The following is a 13,234-nucleotide window of genomic DNA, read 5'->3' on the forward strand; positions in this document are numbered from 1 at the left end:
AGGGCCCAAGAAACTGAAAAGTCCTTGACTTAGTATAAACACTACCCAGCAAAAACTGAAAACATCACTATGGTTATCAACCATACTGATTGTTCTCACATCATAGCCAAAACACAGCACTGTACTAGCTACTAAGAAGAAAGTTAACTCCATCCCAGCCAAAAGTAGGACACCACCATACACCACTTTTAGAAGTGAACTCATCCGAAGGTTACTTTTGTATAAAATTTGCAGCATGGCCCCATGAACAAGAGTGGGGAAAATGCAATGCAGAAGTGAGTTTGATGCACATTTTTAGTCTAAGCAGTAGGAAGAATGGACTCTGACAAAATTTATTCCCAGGTAGAATCTTCTTCCCATCTATGTTATAACTGTTAGATTATTTCCTATATAGATACTGCATGGTAACGTATAATGGGAGAGTTTCACTGGTGGATATTTTTCTTTAGATGAATGACTAGAAAGCTGATTGTTAGGAAGATGTGGGTTAAGCACTAAGAAACTAAAAAAATGTATGCTTAATTTTGAATGATGGAGGAGAGTTACCTGCCAAGACAAATTCAAAGTTCGTTGTATCCCCTACAGCAGATGACAGCTCTAGTATCTAAAATAAAGAAAGAATGGAGTCACTGGGAACACTGAAAGTCAAAACATGTAAGCAGGGATAAAAAAAAGACAGAATTAGCTTGCAAAATGCACGATTCAGAATCATGGGAAAGAATTCAAACACTATTCAGTGCAAAAGAAATATTTGGAAATAAGCAGAAATGAAAATGACCACTGGAGAACAACAAATCAGGTGAGTTTCCATGAAGGAAGATAACAGACTTAGTGATGTTCTGGGACAATACATACTCACAGGAACAGAGAAAATGATAAAAACCCACACAGGATAGGAAAAATCACTACAGGAGCAGCGTATTTTCTTCAGCATGTTTATCCCACAGAAGAGTGGTCAATAGCGCTGTGTACTCAAGCAAGATGGCAATACTGAATATAAACTGTTTGGCTGCATTTATTGTATCCAGGATAGGATGGTGATCTACATATCAAAAAGAGATTATAGAAAAAACAAGGACAAAGGAAAAAACCTGAGAAAAATACAAAAAGATTAGAATATATAAGTAGAATTTATTGTTCCAAAAGTTCTTGAAAACTAAATTCTGTTTAACTGCCATAAAAGAAAGCCTTGATGCAAAATGCCAGGAGAAACTGACACCAATTAAATATGTTGCATTTGATCCCAGCTCTACCAAGTAGTTCAAAAAGACAACCCTGGGCCTGACTCATTGCTGAGGCTTCGGTGTCACCCGCAGAACACAAGAGGGAAGGGAAAATCTGTCAGATGTGTGGGTGGCTCCTCGAAATGAGGAAACCCTGCTGGCTGACAGGACAACTTTTTAGATTTTTATGGTAAGGGAATGTGAACTCGTCCTGTATGTTATTCTATGACATTTAGATCCTCCTACCTTCCAAACCTTTGTAAATGTTCCCATACCATGACACAGGTATTAATCACAAAAGTGTTATTCTTTGAGATGAAAATGTAAGTGCTTTCTGCCCATTCTGTGCAAAAATTCTGCATCCAGTCTTCTTCAAATGGTTAGTGCACCAATTAATACCACCTTAGCCAAGAACTGCAAGTACTGCTTTCAAAGACCAGCTTGCCATTTAACAATAAATCAATGAGCCCTCCCATGGCTATTTTAAACTTCATATTGTTACAACAATCATAGGCAAAACTATTTGTATATATGTGGTTTACTCAGATCCCATTCAATTTCATTTTAATTCAGTCATCTTCTACTACTTTAAATAAACAAGATTCTGTAGGAACCTATTAAAGGGGTTTAAAATAGTTGTAAACACATGTATTTGCAGCTCACATACATTTGCTTTCCTTCCTGTGTATGTACAAAATTTACAAGTGATTCATCTTCAGCATCTGAGTAACTTCACAGAAATACAATCAGGAATATTTACCTAAGGGGAAGAGAGAAATGTAGAGGAATGAAGGCAGTGGGTTGATTAACACTGGTAACATGCAGCTGTGGCCTTGCCTCAGAGGCAGTGGGTTGATTGACATGGATGATGTGCAGCTGTAGCTCACTCCTGCAAAGTGGCTAAATAGCCCTGAGGAGTGTGGTCTGAATGGAGGAGGAGTAGTGTGGTCTGGCTTCTGGAGGAAGGAGAGGCAGTATGGGCAATAGAACGTGACTGATGGTAAAAGCCTTGTTGCAGGTTGTTTGTGCTGTGACAATTGGTGCCCTGTGTGAGGCTGACTGAGTTGGACTCAGACTACAACAACCGGTGCCCAACATAGCTGAGGCAAGTGGGAGAGCCTGTGACCCATAACAGACACTGTAAGAGGTGAGCTGTTGACAACTAATCAATATGGGTATACTGTAATATTTGTTGTCCATCTTAACTGAAATGGCAAGTTTTGGTGCCTGATGTAGTTGGGGACTAATTGATATGGGTACAAAAGAAGAAAATTCTATGTTAACAAAATGCTTAGATATATTTGAAAAAAGAAGCATAAAATATAACAAGAAGGTAATAATAACTTTGCTAGGATGGTGCAAAGTAAATGATGTGCTAGTTATGCTGAAAAATGTCTCCAGTGTTCAGACATGGCAAAATGCAGGAAAATTACTTTTTGAGCACTTGTGGAACGGGATATCAATGCTACAACCACCATGGGGGGTGGGGTGTTAACATGCCTGTGCTTCATAGGGATGGTAGTTCTCCCACTGAGTGGGAACCTTTCAACTGGGGGCTGTTAAGACTTAAGATCAACCTGTATACAGCATGGAATAGGCTCACCCTATGCTCAATCATTGTTACGTAGTCTTTTCATAGCAGAGCTTACTGCTCATGATTGCTGTATGGTTGCGCAAATTATATTGACCCCTATGCGAATGTTAATGTTTGAGTCAAATTGGAGGTGCCTGGTGAATGAACAATCATTGCTGAATTTAGAATACCCCCAGGATGACCCATGTTTTCGGGCAGGGATTCCACAACTTATGGGGGAGGCGCTGGTTAATTCTCTGCAGTTACAAGCTTGTTTACATCCTTTAGTCCTGCGGCAGGGAAAAAGTTTAGCTCTCCAAGCTTTATTGCAGGTCCCAGATCATGGCGCTCCACAACAATCATGGACCACAGTAAAATAAGGTCCAAATGAGGGGTATGTGTCATTCCTGGATAGGTTGAGAGACACCTTAGACAAGCAAATACAGAATGGGGCAGCTAAGGAACCATTGTTACTCCAATTAGCTAAGGACAATGCAAATGAGGATTGTAGAAAGGTGACTGCAGGCATGGCGAATCATAATTCCGCTTTAATAGAATTAATGGATGTATGTGGGAAGGTTAGAACCACTGCTTTCCAAATGGAGCACCTGGCAAAGACCTTTTCTGGTGCAGTCAGGGTCGTCTGCTGCTGTTACATATGTGGGCAAGAAGGTCACCTAAAGAAGGACTGTCCAAAGATATCGAGGCTGGGAAGGGCTGATGGCTTTTTGCATTTTGGGCAAAAAAACAGGGCATTTTGCAAAATACTGTAGACCTAAACTTAACACTCAAGGACAGTTACTTGTAGGTGGCAACAGAAAGCAGGGAAATGGGGGGGAGGAATGCAGGGAGGAACCACATGATGATACAGATGAATCCTCCACAACAACTTCAGGCTTATGCAGCCAACTGTCAGCCCAGACTTCATGGAGTGCTGGATTGGATGTCACCACAGCAACCGCCATCACAATAGGGGATGATAAATACATAAGGTCCCACTGAATGCCATGGGACCCATCAGCAATAAATTGAGTGTGCTGTTGCTTGGACATTCTAGTGTAACTTTACAAGGTTGGTTTGCTTTACCAGGAGTCATTGATACAGATTATACGGGTCAGATTCAAGCAATGGTGTGGACCCCCTCCTCCACGTCAATTCCTGAAGGTAGCCTGACTGCACAATTAATTCCTTTCTGGATGCAAGTTAATGATGCCCATGACAAAGTCCAGGGCAAATAAAGGTTTAGTTCAACAGGAACACTGCAAATTTTCTGGACCTGGAGCATACAAAATACTTGACCAACTCTAACCTGTAAAATCACCTTTGCCAAAGGGACCCCTTCTGCAATACAGGTGACTGGAATGACTGACACGGGAGCAGATGTAACTATTATATCTGTGCACATCTGGCCTTGCTCTTGGCCTGTCTGTTTGGCAGGTTCCGTATTGGTGGGAGTGGGTGGTGTGACACAGTGTCCTAAGTTGGTATTTGGTGCAAGTTCGAAACACTGAGGGCCAGACAGCAACAATCTGTCCCTGCATGCTTGATGTCCCTCTGAATCTGTGGGGACAGGATGTTTTGGGACAATGGGGAGTCATCATTGGTACCCAGAAATATTTTTAATAGGGGCCACTGTGATGGAGGGCGTACAAAGACCTACTCTGCCTTTGACTTGGATGACAGATACCCCTGTTTGGGTGGAACAGTGGCCCCTTCCTGAGGAAAAATGTGTAGCCCTCCAGCAATTAGTAGAAGAACAAGGTCATAGGTCACTAGCATAAGGTCACCTGGAACATTCCCATAGTCTTTGGAATACACCTGTGTTTGCAATAAAAAAAGAAATCAGGCAAATGGCGCCTGTTTACAAGATTTAAGGAAAGTAAATGATGTAATGGAGGGAATGGGAGCCCTGCAATCGGGCATGCCTTCCCCAACAATGATCACACAAAACCAGGACATTTTGGTAATTGATTTAAAAGATTGTTTTTTCACTATTCCTTTACATGAAGCTGATAAGTGTAAATCTGCTTTTTCCATACCTAGAAGAAACAATATGACTCCTTGTAAGTGATACCAATGGACAGTGTTGCTGCAGGGTATGAAAAACAGTCGTCCTACATGCCAATGGGATGTAGCAAAGGCATTGTCACCTGTACAGGAACAGTTTCCACAACTGTATTGCTATCATTATATGAATTATATTCCTGTATCAGCTGCAAATAAGGCTGAACTTCAACAAGTGTATCCTGTCTTGCAGCAGTTGTTGGCCACCTTTGGGCTATGTATAGCACCAGAAAAGATTCAACAATAAGCCCCATGGAAATACTGGGAGTTAAAGACCTAGATGAAACGCTTGAGCCACAGTCTATCCAGCTCCCAGTAAATGTCAGAACCCTAAATGACTTGCAAAAATTACTAGGGACCATAAACTGGGTAAGGCCATACTTGGGCCTTAAAACAGACCAATTGAAACCACTCTTCGATCTGTTGAAGGGTGACACTGATTTAATGTCTCCCCAATCACTAACCAAAGAAGCCACCTTAGCCCTAGAGAAGCTGGCTGATGGCCTGCAACAGAAAAGGGTACACCATGTAGACTTAGAAACTCCAATAAGTTTATATGTTGCCATTGCTAACTATCATCCCATGGGATTGCTGGGCCAATGGAATGAGTGCTGGCAGACAAGGCAAAGGAACTGCGCACAGCGCGGCAGTGGGAAGACAAGCAATGCCATTACTACACTGGGGGGTGGGGGTGGGGCAGGTCTACCCTGGCGATGTGGCTCGCGTCCCTATTTCCAACCACTTGCTTCACTTCAGCCAGGCCAAAATCTCCAAGCCAGCACCTTACTGGGAAGGAACAGCAGACATTAACGGAGAGTTTAAAGAGCTGAAGTTAATAGACTATGAAGGAAAACATCTTGTCATCCTCTTCTATCCTCTTGACTTGATTAATACGTCTCAAAAACAAGAAGGACTCGGACTTATAAGGATTCCACTTCTTTTGGATTTGATACACCACATTTCAAAGGATTACAGAGTATATCTGGAAGATCAAGGGCATACACTTTAGAGGCCTCTTCTTTGTTGGCAATAAGAGAATCCTTCAGCAGATAACAATGGATGACCTTCCTGTTGGGAGATCAGTGGATAAAACGCTTAGTTTAGTACAAGCATACAAGACAAATGTGGAGAAGGTGCCGTCTTAAATACTTTCATGTTAAAGATTGTTTTGTTTAGACTGAAAGCTGTATTTGTAGCTTTTTGGAAGAAAGGTACTCAATAGCATTAGGGACTAGCCTCATGCAATGAATAAAGTGGTTTTATTGCCCTGCTACAAGATTCTGTGGTCCCGGTACATCCATAAGTTGTTTCTAGAATGCTAATTCACATTTTGCTTCGCATCCATGAGAATGCAGGGCATAAAGTGTCCCTTAGTCAGAAGTAAGGCATTACATACACCATCTGTCACAAGCATAAATCTGTACAAAATATGAGGCCATGAAGAATCAGCACAAATATTTCAGTACTTTTTGGCATACTAAAATAATTGAGATGCAGGCCATCCTTCTGTGTCGTTCATTGAGGATCTATGACAAGTGACATGAGCATGCTTCATGTCAAGAGTATAGAGTGCTACTGTGAAAGTTAGACTGCCATTACTTGTGTGCTTTTTACAAGACATAAGCTGGTGTTTGGCAAACAGTTTACCATTTCAGGTAGCTCTGGAAGGATTTAAGGGACAAATATCCTATCATCTTCCCAGTCATAAATTGTTACTATTATTCAGACTTACAAATACTTCAAAAGCCGCTGGAGGCAGACAGCCCAGTGCAAGGCCCTGCAGTCTTTATGGATGGTTCTGGGAAATCAGGAAAGACAGTGGTCACTTGGTATGATGGGAAACAATGGCAGGAATTGATACACTTGACACAGGGATCACCACAATTGGTTGAACTTAGTGCTGTCATTGTTGCCTTTAAAATGTTTTCTCGATGTGCTGTAAACGTTGTTACAGACTCTGCTTATGTTACAGATGTTGCATGACACATTGACCATGTGCTGCTTAAGGAGGTACATTCAGAACAACTGGTTTTTTATTAAAAACTTTATGGGTAATAGTGAGCCAATGTAGATATTACATTCTGCACTTCCGCAGTCACATTGGATTGCCAGGATTCGTCTGTGAAGGAAATGCCCAGGCTGATGCTCTTGCAGCTCCTGCTTGAACTCTTGCAGTGTTGGATGTGATATGACAGACCCTCATGTCTCATCAGTTTTTTCATAGGGGGCTCAGGAATTGGTCCATCAATTTGAAATATCTTCTGCGGATGCAAAATCCATCATTGCTGCTTGTCCAGAGTGTCAGCGATTGGGTCCTGGACTGACATTTCTGTGAGGGGTTAATCCTTGGTTCTGTGGCAAACTGACCTAGGACATGTGCCTTCTTTTGGTCATTTACAGTATGTTCGTGTCTCCATCAAAAGTTGTGTGGGCATCGGCCCACACTGAGGAGGAGAAGGCTCTGGGCGCCATTTCACATCTTCGACAGGCTTGGGCTGCTCTGGGGGTTCCAAAACGTCTCAAGACAGATGATGGACCAGCATATTCATCTGCACGCGTGGCCAAGTTCCTTGCCTCTTGGTGGGTGGAACATGTTACTGGCATCCTGCATTCCCTGACTGGCCAAGCCATTGTGAAAAGTGTTCACCATACTTTAAAGCTACTTCCTGAAAACCAAATAGGGGGAATGGGTTCTGAGACTCCGCATGCTCATCTATGGAAAGCTGTGTATACATTGAATTATTTGACTGTGCCGGCCGAGAAAAAGTGTACTGTGATTATCTCACATATCTTGTCTTTGCAGGTAGGAGATCCTCCTATCTGAGCAAAGGTCTTAATGTGAGACCTACAAACGCGAAAGTGGACAGGCCCATGGGATATAATTACCTGGCAACAAGGGTACGCTTGTGTCTCCACAGATGCAGGTCCACGGTGGCTTCCTGCTAGGTGTTAAGCCTGTTTTAGATCTAGAACTGACAAGAGGACATCAGATACCGGCTGTTCCACAGACCCCTTGAGAGGGGAGTCACAACATCTGGGTGACCCTGATGTGAGGCCTGAATCAGACACAGTTTTGTGCCTTCTTCACTCAACCTGAACAGCCTTTCCACATATCCTGCCAAGGGCCCTACAATGGATGATAGACATGGCCTTTTTGGTTAAAAACAAAAAGGGGGAATTGTAGAGGAATGAAGGCAGTGGGTTGATTAACACTGATAACATGCAGCTGTGGCCTTGCCTCAGAGGCAGTGGGTTGATTGACATGGATGATGTGCAGCTGTAGCTCACTCCTGCAAAGTGGTTAAATAGCTCTGAGGAGTGTGGGAGAGGTGGTCTGATGGAGGAGGAGCAGTGTGGTCCGGCCTCTGGAGGAAGGAGAAACAGTACGGACAGTAGAACCTGACTGGTGTTGCAGCTTGCTAACTTGTTTGTGCTGCAACAGAAGAAAAAAAGAAGTCTATGCTTTGTGCTCATATTTGAAATCCTAGCCTCTAATCCTATAGCATATAAACCCTACCTCTGGAAACCACAAACATCTGGGCTAATTAATAAAGCATTCACAGGCTCTTCCAACACAAAACCCAGCTGTGGCCGATTTAACATGAACAAGAGTCTTGTTCTCATAAAGGAACTTGTTAATCCATGGAACTCCTTGCAAAAAGATACTGTGGAGACAGAATGTTTGGCCCAAAAATGACTGGAAAAATACTGAAACAAAAATCCACTTGGGCTTGTTATTTGCAAAAAAAAATCCCTCATCAGCAACCCCCTAGAGTCAAGAAAAATATGGGGACATACTTCTCTGACTCTTAAACTACTCCATTATGGAAGGCATCCATTACAGAAATCTGCAGAGCTACATTTGGCTATAAGGACCTTTTCTCAGGTCTAGCACTGACATTTGTTTTAAGTTTAAACAAAATTTTTACTCAAATTATTTAACCACTGTGTCAAAAATATTCAGTAACTGAAGAACTCTGAGATTCCACTACAGATTTTTTTGCCATTCGTCCACTTTGAGGTACTGCCATGTTGCACAGCCTACAGGAAAAATCTGAGCAGGACTGTGCCTCGTTTGACAGCATCTTTTTGTGCTTGATTCTCCAGTCACTACACGCTACTGTCCTGAACTTGTTGTATTAGCATTGGTTGCTATGGAAATCATGATCTGCTAAATTCAGCATTATTGATTTTAACATGGGAACACTTGAGTGTGGCTCCTTTTCAGATCCAAGTTGTAGTCTTTAGATGAGGTTCTGATCATTCCTTTCAGAAGAAAATCCATAGAAAGACAGAGAGAGTTAAACCTCAATGAAATGACACAGATCGACACTAGTTTCCAAGCTCTGCAAGGATCTGGATGGATTGCAGACGTTCTGTATCTCTACACCCACCTTGCAAGCTGGCCTCTTCTATGACTTGGGAGTAATTTATTCAGGAATGCCTTTAAAATGCAGTTCTTGAACAAGCACAGATACTGGAAGGCACGTGTATCATAACTGGCTCTATTTCTCAAGTCAATTTATCCTCTCTCAGATGGAAATCCTCAGTAATTCAGCTAGATTATTTTCAACTCTTACTTTAGCTTATTTACAGACAACTAAACCATCAAAACACAGTATTATTCTTTGGTGTCTCCAAGGCCTGGTTCACGTTTTTGTGAGAACCAAAAACCAAACCAAAAATATTCAACTTTCATTAATTAAGGGGAAGTTAATTAGCACATGAACAACTCTATGCTTATAAAAATGTTTTTCAAATTGAGTAAGGCAAGAAATCCAAATTTAAGTATCTAAAATGAGGTAAACTAATTTTGAATATCAAGTCTGCAAAGACAAATATTGTTAATATAACACATATGAGTGGCCTGAATAAGTCTGTAGGATCAGTGCTTTGAGGATTACTGGTGTTGTGAAACACTAAGCAAATACCATATAAAGCCAGAAAATAAAATTGCAGTCAAATAAAAAGTTAGTTTACTGAATATCAGAACTAAGTGAGACTGATTTTCTACTGACTCATAGCTTGTGAATGATTGGCTTTACTGTCTCAGAAGGCACGCGCACCAAAGGCTGAAAGGTATTTATCACTGAGGCATTTATATGAAGTCTTTTTTCACATGTAGGTTCTTTGCCTAGTAAGGTGAGTTTAATGTCACCCCCCATTAGAGTGCTTCTACTTTATCTGCACACCTATTATCATGAAACCTCCAATAATTTATTTATCAACACTTCTATTAAGTTTGACCAAACCAACCAATGGGTTCAAAAGCTAATTGAGGATAAAAACCAATGGGGAGTACAACTGTTTAAGCCTTGCTTCCATAGGAAAAGATAAAAGCACAAGTAACAGTTCATCAATATATATTACAAATGTGATTCACACTCAAATTATTCCCAAATTATTAACTGTGTATATGATTCTGACTCATGAAGACAGTACAAAAGGATCCTTGAATGTGAACATGCTGTTCTACTCAGGAAAATACATTCAAGTATCCAACATCAGTGTTTTAGAAGGCCATGTTTAAAACCGAACCACAGTAAAAGTAACTTAAATTTTTCAAATACCTCATAGAACTGAACAGAAAAAGCTGTAGAGATTTATAATCAGAAATTGCTATGCACCACAGATGGGGAACTTGGCATCTTTTCCTTCTTTCAAAAAGCATGGAAAATATCCACCATAACTTACATCCTGAATTCTGTATATACAATAGAAAGGTGCACAGGGGCCCTTCATCATAACAGATTTTTATTAATTATAGCCCACATAACTCTGTGGATGGCCTTGGTCACAAGGAACAGGTTACATAGAGGATTTAAATCTACTCCTATCTAGTTAAATGAAATAATAAAAAAATTTCATAGCCCATCTTTAGTCCTGAAGAGGCTCTATGCTGGCTATAGTCATGCTGTTCTCACACAGAACGCAGATTATTGCTGCTCAAAATTACTCGTGCCTGCATAACAGCTACAGAAGACAGAGAGAGCAGCTCAATAATATTCTCTTTACGATTCTGCTATTTCACCTTGTGTTTCAGCATCAAGAGCTAACTGGACAGGGCTTTGAGCAGAAGCATCCTTTCCAGCTGAGCAGCTCACACTTCTCAGAACAGACCTATAACCCTTGAAGTTATGTAGAACTCTTTTCAGTCTGTACTATGGCAAGCTTCTTTGATATATGCTTCAGTATGTGCCTTCAATATGTTGAGGCACAAGTGTACATTAAGAGCTAGTTAGCAGCTTTTATCTTTAACAAATACAAGTATTTATGGTTTCATTCCCTTCTGACCTGGTTCAGAAGCTTCAGAGTCAAGATCTGGATCCACCACCACCTAATAAACCTAATTCCAGAAACTAACGTTGAATATGAAAATGTATTACAATTAACATTAAAAAGTCATTCTAGAGCACTGGAAAAAAACATTACTTTTGTTCTACATGTCAATACTGGCAAAAGTTACAATGGGAAGGCATAACTGACAACCACAGAAACAGGCCTCAAAGAAATCACTGATCAGAGACAGGATCAGTTGGACCTAAAACATGCCTGCAAGGTGTATTGTTTTCTAAAATGTTCTGGATTATTATATTAGGTACTGGTAAGAAATGTTTCCTAAGGTCTAGCAGAAAGCTGCCTTGACAAAGTTTAAGCATTTTTGTTCTTTGCACACTGGATACAGAGCAGTTTATTCCCTTCTTTCCAGTGTGACAGTCACAGTCTTTGTGTATAACAATATTCTGAAGAAAATGCTGAAAGAGCCCTGCTTCACAGACTATCACACATCATGGCTGAGGTTGGAAGGGACCTCTGGAAATCATCTGGTCTGACATTCCTGCTCAAGCAGGGCCACCTAGGCCCTGTTGCCCAGTTCTATTTCTAAGTGGCTTTGGAAGATCTCCAAAGATGGAGACTTTAGCAGCTCCCTGGGCAACCTCTGCCAGTGTCCCATCACCCTAACAGTAAAAAAAGGATTTCAGTTTGTGCCCATTGCCTCTTGTCCTGTTACTGGACACCACTGGTAAAAGCCTGGGTTTTTCTTCTTTGCACCCTGCCTTCAGGTTTCTATACACATTGATAGGGTACCCCCTAAGCCTCCTCTAAGCTGAACAGTCACAGCTCTCTGTCTCACCTCACACGAGAGATACTCCAGTCCTTTCATCCCCTTTCTGGCCTTTCATTGGACTCTCCAGTAGCTCCATCTCTGCCTTGTCCTAGGAAACCTAGAACAGGGTACAGTACTCCAGCAGTGTCCTCACCTGTGCTGAATGGAGGGGTCACCTCCTGTTGCGACGGAGGGAAGACACAGTCACTCAATATGAGTGATCAGCAGACTTCCTTTATTGTCTCTTACAGTCACCTTTTATGCCTTCTTATAATTAGCTCATACATATTACAAAAGTTAAGCTCATTATTGGTTAGTTGCCTAAATACCAAGCCCACCCCTAGTTTCTCTTCTGTAGTTTTCTGTTCCCACCTGCAACATTCTTTTCCCATCGCGATCTTCCTGTTATTGTGTAACAAGGACAGCCAAGGACAGTGTATTTTTGCTTTACTTCAGCTAAGCTGAGAGCGATGTGCATTTTTGTCCAGCCAGCTGGACTATGTCTATGTGACCCTTTTCAGCTAGCCAGTTATCCATAACCTCCCTCAAGCTGCTGGCAACATTCATCCTAACGCACCCCAAGATAGTATTAGCCTTCTTTGCTGCAAAGGCACATTGTTAGCTCATGCTCAACTTGGTGTCCAGAAGGACTCCCAGGTCCTTTTCTGCAAAACTGATCTCCAGCTGGGTGGCTCCCAGCATGTACTGGTGCCTGGCGTTGTGCCTCCCCAGGTGCAAGACTTCTCATTTCCCCTGTTCAACTTCAAGAGGTTCCTCTCAGCCCTCTTCTGCAGCCCATCAACCTGGTGGCACAACTCTCTGGTGTATCAGCCACTCCTTCCAGGTTCATGTGATCTGCACCTCACTGCCTGCACATTCAGCCCATACATCAATAGTTTATCTATGAAAATATTAGGGGAGATAGTGTTAAAAGCCGTAGTGAAGTCTAGGTAGACAGTAACCACTGCCTTCCCTCTGGCTCTGTCAGGCCATCTCATCACAGAAGTTTAGCAAGTTGGTCAAGTATGACTTTGCCTTGGTGAATCCATCCTGGCTTCTCCTGATGCTTTTCTAGTCATTCATGTGCCTGGAAATTATTATCAAGCTTAATCATTCAACAAGCTTAACCATTTAGCAAGCTTATTACTTTATTTCAGTAATTTTACAAATTATATCCCTAACATTAAAGTTTTTATTTTAGGAAAGAGATACCAAATTTATAGTGGAACTTAACAAATTCCTGGTACTGTGGCATCACTTACCATT

At 41.5% G+C, this 13,234-nt stretch overlaps 2 protein-coding genes across 2 annotated transcripts in view; one reads left to right on the plus strand and one right to left on the minus strand.

Annotated features, from left to right (window-relative positions):
• Positions 1-12,496, minus strand: part of SHC3 (SHC adaptor protein 3) — a 100,841-nt gene extending 88,345 nt beyond the window's left edge. Inside the window, exon 1 of the mRNA XM_055699725.1 lies at positions 12,123-12,496. The gene's annotated coding sequence lies outside the window, so the exon portion shown is untranslated. The remainder of the gene's footprint in view (positions 1-12,122) is intronic.
• On the plus strand, positions 5,113-6,320 carry LOC129734737 (peroxiredoxin-4-like). Its single transcript, XM_055699390.1, is given in 4 exon segments — positions 5,113-5,379; positions 5,484-5,543; positions 5,546-5,866; positions 5,868-6,320. Coding segments are annotated over 4 exon segments (786 nt in total). The 3' UTR covers positions 6,006-6,320.
• Positions 12,497-13,234: the final 738 nt, after the last annotated feature.

Source organism: Falco cherrug, chromosome Z (assembly GCF_023634085.1).
Source record: "Falco cherrug isolate bFalChe1 chromosome Z, bFalChe1.pri, whole genome shotgun sequence".
NCBI classification, from domain to species: domain Eukaryota; kingdom Metazoa; phylum Chordata; class Aves; order Falconiformes; family Falconidae; genus Falco; species Falco cherrug.